Genomic DNA, 8,184 nt, shown 5'->3' on the forward strand with positions numbered 1-8,184 from the left:
GCGCAGTCAAATGGTGTCTGCATGTTATTTGAATATCAGTGGCCCCGTATTGAAAGGGTTCAAGGATGCTCTCTGACTTCTTTGTGCTTACCCAGTGCAGCGTCCGACTCTCAAAGAAAAAGCCGGGGAATAATTACAGCGTGAGTCCAGGACTGGGAATACGTCAGGGAAAAGCATCTCATCTAGACACCCTCTTTTTTTTTTTTTTTTGAAGAGGATGTTAAATTGACCAGAAGGCAATAGAGGGAAATTATTTTCATTTCCTTTTGTGCAACAGCGGCTTCGAGAAAACGGCCAGATAGTGAAAACTACCAAATTAGACAGCCAATTTGAATTTCATCAAATATAAAAAACTGGAAGCAACAGTGAAGTAAAAAAATGTGGAAATTTAGGCATTTAGACGCCACATTTTGGAGTCTAATTAAATTTGTTTTTGAGTTACATTTATTTATTTATTTAAATTTAAATTATATCAAAATTGCTTTTCCTACATTTTGAAGACTGTCAAATACATTTTTAAAATAATTTTTACGTCTAAAATTTAATGTTAAAACAGGAAAAAAAGACATGTCCAAATTAGATAATAAAACAATTATTTAACTTTCACACAATTTTTCTACATATTAAAATATAAAATATTGGCATGCATTAATAAAAACCATAGCAGATTTTGTTGCGTTTCCAGTATGGCTGTATTTACACGCTGCATATTTGGACAGAAATCATATTTGTTTTGTTTGACGCCCGCAAAAACCCAGCAGGACGCATTTCACAGCTTTTGAGATAACACACATTGTGTCATGTGATTCAGGGAAACCGGCCTGAAATATTCAAAATCATTATTATTATTTTAAAAAGGTAACAGTAATAATTTGCTGTCAGGTGCTCCGCGCTTTAAGATAATTTAGTAGTCAATGAGAAGATATACAAGCGGTAATCAATCAACAGACAAATCACTCTTATCCAAGTTTTGACGCCATCCATCGCAAAACAAACGCGTGAAATCGAGATGATTAAAAATTTAATCAGAAATTAAATACTCATTTTTTTGTGAGAATCAACAGCCGTCTCATCATCACATCTTACAATGTCGACACATTAATGAAAGCAAAAAAGAAAAAAAAAACCCTGCAGCAACAGGAATAATCTTTCTAGCGGCCAACTGACCATTAAAATGACTCCAATATTTTCTCATCAGCGGATCATAGCTACAAATTGCATCCAATGGTAATCAATTAATTTAGAGCCTTTTATACAGAAGACAACACAAGGGTGCAACGAGCTGCGGCTCCACATTATCTGTGCACTGCGTCCCTCTACTGGACAAAAAGGGCTACTACTGGACATATCTGCGATGTTAAGTAGAGGGACAGTGTGATAATTATGAATACTATTTAACAGTCATTTCAAAAAAAAAAAAAAATGAAAACATTCAACACGTTTTGCCCAATATTGTAAGATACAACAGAAAACAGTCAGTGCTTTCTTTTGGCTCTGTCTTGGCTCCTCTCTCTTCTCTCTCTACTCCTACTTCTTCCCCTGCCCTCCCTTTCTTTCCTCCTTTCCCTGCTTCTGCTCCTCCCATCTGCTGTTCTGCCTCTCCTTCCATCTGTGCTACTTCTGTTCCTCTCACCATCTCTACTGTGACGCCCATCTTTACCTCTGTCCTCCCTGCCTCTCTCGCGGCTCCTACTTCTGTCCAAGCCAGACTTGGAGCTGCTAGGTCTCTGCCTGTCCCTGCTGTTGTGTCTCTTTCTCTCTTGACCTCCCTCCGGCTTGATCTTGTTCGCCGGGCTGTGATTTCGACTCCTGCTCCTTCCCCTCTCCGTCCTTGTTTGTCTATAATCTCCGGACTCCTCTTCAGGCCGCTTCTGTCCAGTGTGAGGGCTCGGTGACCTGCTTCTGTGAGAGGAGGCCTTTTTCTGACTCTTGACTCTGCGCTCGCTCTTAGAACTGTTATCCCGACAGGAATCTTTTTTCTTGTTCTTCTTTTGGCTCTTGAACTTGCCACGGCTGTCTGAATCGGAGCCACTATTGCTACTGCTACTGCTGCTGCTGCTGGAGGAGTCACTCGAGCTGTCACTACTTTCATGCTTTTTCTTGTGCTTTCTTTTGCTCTTCTTCTTCTGCTTTTTGCTCTTCTTTTTCTTGGCCTTCTGCTTTTCCAGGCGATCGAGCTTTCTGTAAAACAGGAACACAAACATTCAATTAAAATTCTCAAACACAGAAGCAGATAAACTTATAATATCAACATAATAAAGTCTATAAATCACATTAAAGTTTAATGAGAGTGCCTTTAGCTGATGTTTAAGGTACATGCAAAACACCATCAAAAAGGAAAGCATTGGAATGATTGGATTTAAAAAACTAAACTAAAATGCACAAGTTTTTGTTTTTAAATTTGAAATACATGCATAAGAAAACATCACAATAACCTTGTAATTCATCAGATAATTTATCCAGACTTCCCTCATGTTACTGTATCAATACGAGGTTTAAAATATTCAGTGTTACAAAAACAATACAAATGTTGGTCTGCTCCTTAAAGCTTTCATTTATTAAGATTAAGATTTGTAAATTGTGCAACATTTTGTACCTGAGGAGCTTCTGTTTCTGCTTAGTCGTTAATGACTTAAGAAATTCCACCTCGGGATCTTCCTCTTTATCACTGGCAACAAATTCCTGTAAAAGCACACAGCACGTTGAAACTGGCATTTAAATCAGAACGATAATGTGCAGATAAATACGACTCTCAAAAGGCAAATTTAAGGAAATCTATATTTGAATAGGTGAACACCGTAAAGCAATGATATTATTTATTTTATCAAATCTGTTCACTTGAGTTGAGCTGCCACAAAAACTTGCCCCTGTGCATCATTTATATATGCTATACAAAGATATATTTAGTCTTTTCTCACTGAAGGGTGTGTGTGTGTGTGTGTGTGTGTGTTCATATATCGTCCTATGTGTGCAAAGACGGGAGTGCGAGACAGACAATTACCTGCGATGGATCACAAACAGTAGCATTCCTACCAAGGACACATTTTTTCAGGGCAAACCCACTGTTTCGCATCTCCGCCATTAACTCCGAGGGGTGCATCGACGGACCTGTTAGCACAAATCACAGCCTCAGAGTTCCATTGATGTCAAACCCATGCCAACCACTATCTCCACAGTGGGAATTTCAGGGGTGGCTTTGTTAACAGAATGGGACATCAAATCAACTCACTCCACTTCCGGCTGAGCAAATCATACAATATCATTCTCTGCCAAAGCAGCAGTTAGGGGAATCAGAATACACAATAATTACATTTTTTTCCTCCCGGCACAGGAGGGGGACCATTACAGCACTCCACCATCAACACCATGCGCAGACTGGACTCTCCCAGGGTAAACATTATTACTTTACTACTCAACTCACTGATTGCAGAAGTCAGAATCAGCTCGAGACTGGGAGCTCCAGCTGAAACCCGAGAGGAAAGATACAGTAGGTGTACCTGCTGCAAAGTCTGACTGAGGCGAACACACTCGCCACAAATATCCAGCGGCACGGATATTCTGGCTCCTTGTTCTTTTGTACAATTACTCTACTGTTTTTTGTTCTATCGCATAACGAACAACAATCATGTTTAACATAAATATAGATTTCAACGGGTAAAACGTACTTACTTATTTTTAGTCATGCACTGATAATGGAGAATCACTTATTTCTATCTTATTTTCATAATGCTTGCTTGTATGCTTATTTCAATTAATTAATTACTCCTGTTTAATTCAACAGCAACAAAATAAAATCTGTAAGTCAAAATGGTGCTTTGTTTACACACATATCAAATTAAAATCTAATTACATCGATAAACAAAGAAGCTGCAGGGGAAGGTGTTTAAAATGTCTGTTTTAGATAATTATTGTATGCTATGTACTCTACCTGCTGCCTCCTCTGATGCCACAGAGCTGGCATTGATACCCGACAGCCCATAGAGAGGACACTCTCGGTCTGTGTTCACATGGCCCCATTTGTGACATTTGATGCATCGCACGTTGCGCACCTGGGAAGTTAACAACAACAGGCATTAGTGCAAATTGTGGAGATGTATGTATAATTATTTAAACTCAACTTGTTTTTGTACCAAGCAACACTTAGCTATATGGCAACATTTATTCCATTAATGTGTTAAATTCATGACAAACTCTGATTTACTTTTTGAAACTTTGTAATGTACATTAAAGCATACATGGCATATTTAATAATATAGTAGTTCCCAATCTTTTTAGCTTTTTGAACTCTGTTCATTGATTTTTTACAAAATTTTAAGCCCTTGTGGGTGACAGCATCATGTTATAGTAGTGCAGTAGAAATAACCACAGGATACAATATTACACAGAAAACACAACAACAGCCAGCTTGATCATATTTCACATATTAAAGTAAACATAACAACCTCACCTTTAAGGTAAAAATAAAAGATATTATAGATAATTAGCAGACAGATTAAATGGGATCTTCCTTCAGAGATAAATGGGAATATCATTTGTCCTGAATAGGCTTCCACATCTTTTTTAAATTCCTGGAAAAGCCTTTCAATGTATATCACATTTTTTTAAGCTGTTGATGTCTGGGAATTTCTTTTATCCACAAAGTGTGGGAAGGCGGTGTTGGTAACTTCCATCTCATTAGTATTAGATGTCTAGTTCTTTACAAAACCTACCAGATCTGCTAAGAGCATTGCCAAAAGCAACTGAGGGACGCAGAACAGAGCTGTAATGGCATTAGACTCTAGTATCCAATCATATTTAGCATCTGACCCCTAAAAACAAATCAAGGTCTACATGCGGCCCCTTTGTCAAAGGCTGTGACTTTACTGTCGACAGAGTGTGACTTTTCCTTTTCAGACTGTTTCATTATAGAATTTGCATCTTCCCAAGAAGATATAAGTAGTCACTATTTCCCAATAAAAAAAGCAAAAACAGACATATGTCTCATATTGTTTCTTAATCTTTTAATCAACTTGTGACCCCCTTAGATTTAATCTCCTGTTGGGGGATCACTGGTGCAGTCTGTATGTTTCAAATAAATAAAAATCATCACACACCTGGATTCCAAATGGCTGATCTCTAATGTTCATGTCATCCTTGGCATACCTACATGAGAAAATGAGGATTAAAAAGAGTGCAAATCCTGGAGGAGAGCTGGACAATATGCAGAGTAAATTTTATTGCATATAAAATTCAGCTACTTACTTCTCTCGAGGAGCCACCTTCTGCCACTCAAATTTGTACTCGTCTTCCCCCTCCTGAAAAAACAGATACATTTTTGTTATGGATTTTAGTATGTTAACTTTTCTAGTAATAAATGCAGTCGACATGCAGAACACATACACATATCATACAATTGTATAGGTTCATAATTTTCTTTACATTACCTCTTTTGTTTCCTCTTCAGGACAGATGACAATTATGTTGGGAAAAAACAAGTATTAAAATGTTAAGTATAATTTTATTAAGAATCAGATGTTCGAAACTAAGCATAATATTTAGTACAGATCAGAGCTGCTCAAGTGATCATTTACCTTTGGATGCTCCAGGTGGAGCCTCGTACATGAAATTTAGGCCATTTTTAACGCGATCATCCCCCATCAACAACCTAGAGGTGAGAAAACAACATGTTTGTTTCTTTGACGTGGTGATTATAAACATGTACACGATGTGAATCTGGAGGAGGTATTTAGAAAATGTAGCTAAAGTTCAGTTTTCTGAGCCTGAAACATCTGCATACTATTTATTTATCAAGAAAGTAAACCTCTGTATGTGTAAAATAAATCTGATATTAAAAGAGCAGCTTTCAAGGAGGTACAAAATATCACTTCTAAATGTATCTAACCTGTTGTTGTAAGAATCCTGCTCTTTCATGTACGCCTGCATAAGTTCTTCTTGCTTCTTCTTCTCGAAGGTCAGTTTCTGTTCTGCTATCCATACCTGTAAAATAAAGGGAAAAGAAGGATTACTGAACAAATTCTCTCTAGTTCTTTATACATTTTAAAAAACGTATTTGTGTCAGCTCACTTGCCTGACACACAAACACTTAAGTAAGTAATTTCACTAAATAGAAGTTCAATTTTTATGCACTTTATGTAATTACTGGCCCCTGACAGAGCATTAGAAGGGAGAAAATTAGTCAATTAACTGAATAATTTACGAGTTGATTGGCTGAAAATTGCACACACTTTTGAGAATCAAATGTTTTGCTCTTTTAAATATTTACTGCTAAAGTAGTAATGGCATTTTGGTCCATATTTCAAAATGTATCCATGTTATTCATATGAAGAAAGTCAAAAAATATTAGTAAACATGAGCAACTTTCTCTCAAATTCAAAAACTAGAGTGCTAAATTTGTGATGTCATCGAGAAAGGTCTAGACCTGCTCCATAGACAATGATTGGAAAAGATATCATAGATGACACTGAAAGCATCCAGGGGAAGGCTCTGAGTATATGGGTACATTTTGTGTCAGACCTTAACACACTTCAATGCAATAAAGCTCATTTGGGTATAAAAAAGAAACGAACATTCTGTGGGTCCACAGAAATTAGTCTTCTATTCATTGTCTAGGGAACAGCACCAGACCTTACACTTCAGGTGGTGTCCCACTGTTAGGCGATCCAAAGACATTAACTTGGGCTCATGGCAATTGTGTAAGGCATTTTACACCATTTTCTGTATTTTGTGACCAACAATTAATAAAAGGGGGGGGGGGGGGGGGGGCAGACACTTTCACCAATACAGAGAAATCATTGGTAGTTACAGGGCTAAAGGAAATTTATGAGTAAGGCACACAATACATATTAAATTTATTAGGTGTAAGTTGAAAGGTGTATAAATAATGTCAACTTGGATATACACCAGAGGGCGCTCAATACCAATACACAGGGCAGAGACTACTAGTTAGGCTACATATAGACATAAAACCATAACTGTACGTATTGTTTATTAAATGCATTACAAACATATTAAGTCACAGAGTCATTTGTATTAATACTGCTTTAATGTTTTGCAGCCAAACTCACGGAGGACGATTTCTCATTCACATTTTAAATGAGCATCTGTGTGACGTTGATACAACATATGGCCTTATCTGGACAGCTTTAGTTTTGAAATACTGAAATTGAAATGAAAAAACATGCTCATTATAATAACTTTAACTCTCCTTCCACAGACCATAACAGCACAGTGAGCTAAAGCATCCCAAATTAACGTTATAACTTAAGGTTAGCCGTGTCCGTTAGCTTAACTGAAGTTACAACGTCAAAATTACGTTTATAATCTTAACAGCGCGAACGAACAAAGTACAGTAGCCATCTTAAACGGTTGGTCGTGGATACAAACAGAAAAACGACTCTGCGGTAAACATGTTCTTTCAGGTAATTATCCAACAGGCTAATGTTAGCTCCTGCTAAGTAGCAAGCTAGCAGGCTAATCTACGTTAGTTTCAAACGGTACCGCTAACTGTAGCTTCCACTCACCTTTTTGATATTTGACTTCGAGGCAGGGTGGAAATCCTTCTTACACATGAAATTCGCAAACGACTTCCCCATGGCTGACACCTATTAGGTCAATTAGGTGGAAAACGTAGCGTTTATTGTGGCTAAATCAGGCTTAACAGGGTCGCTAGCGGAGATTCCTCCGCATGTAAACAAATCTCTGTGCGTGAAGATAGTTCCAGGTTGGTGTTAAAGTGTTGAAGTCAGTTGCGCTTTATAATAAAAATACGCATGGTGAAATCTTTATGCTAAAACTACCACGTTACACCAGTGTGTGTAGATTGAAATATAGCTAAGTCATTTTAAAAAATATAAACTAAAAGCTACATCTTTTTTTACGCTTTGTAGTTAAATGGCCACCTGCTTTACAGTCATACTTGATATATTTCGATGATAAAAATGGCAGATTAAATTGCAAATAATTATTTCTGTAAAAGGATTTTCTGTCTCAGGATAAATCTGTCAGCAATACATAAATAAAACTATTAATATTGAGTTTCTGTATTTTTTTTAAGGACGTAATAAAGCTTTTGGAACAACAACTGCTATCGAAATAATCAAGGATGAGACATACAAATCAAACAAACAAATCTAATGTAAAAAAAATAAAATAAAAATAAATAAAAAGTGAGAACCGGCGTGATTT

General features: G+C 37.1%; 1 protein-coding gene across 1 annotated transcript; it reads right to left on the bottom strand.

Annotated features, from left to right (window-relative positions):
* Positions 1 to 1,004: 1,004 nt before the first annotated feature.
* Positions 1,005 to 7,709, bottom strand: cirsr (corepressor of RBPJ and splicing regulator). The gene is made up of 10 exons (XM_033614919.2): positions 7,521 to 7,709; positions 5,882 to 5,976; positions 5,571 to 5,644; positions 5,424 to 5,437; positions 5,242 to 5,294; positions 5,094 to 5,142; positions 3,929 to 4,049; positions 3,002 to 3,108; positions 2,597 to 2,682; positions 1,005 to 2,181 (listed from the first exon to the last, which is right to left on the bottom strand). Exons 1-10 carry the CDS (start codon positions 7,590 to 7,592, stop codon positions 1,476 to 1,478), a joined length of 1,377 nt encoding a protein of 458 aa, XP_033470810.1. The 5' UTR covers positions 7,593 to 7,709; the 3' UTR covers positions 1,005 to 1,475.
* Between the last annotated feature and the right edge of the window lie 475 nt (positions 7,710 to 8,184).

This window comes from Epinephelus lanceolatus, chromosome 14, assembly GCF_041903045.1.
Source record: "Epinephelus lanceolatus isolate andai-2023 chromosome 14, ASM4190304v1, whole genome shotgun sequence".
Taxonomy (NCBI): domain Eukaryota; kingdom Metazoa; phylum Chordata; class Actinopteri; order Perciformes; family Serranidae; genus Epinephelus; species Epinephelus lanceolatus.

Excerpts from the sequence above, each read along its gene's own strand:
- cirsr (XM_033614919.2), bottom strand. The coding sequence starts at position 7,592 with ATGGGGAAGTCGTTTGCGAATTTCATGTGTAAGAAGGATTTCCACCCT. Across the intron at positions 5,143-5,241 it reads AAGGTGGCTCCTCGAGAGAA|GTATGCCAAGGATGACATGA; the intron begins GTAAGTAGCTGA and ends TTTCTCATGTAG. Across the intron at positions 2,182-2,596 it reads CAGAAACAGAAGCTCCTCAG|AAAGCTCGATCGCCTGGAAA; the intron begins GTACAAAATGTT and ends CCTGTTTTACAG.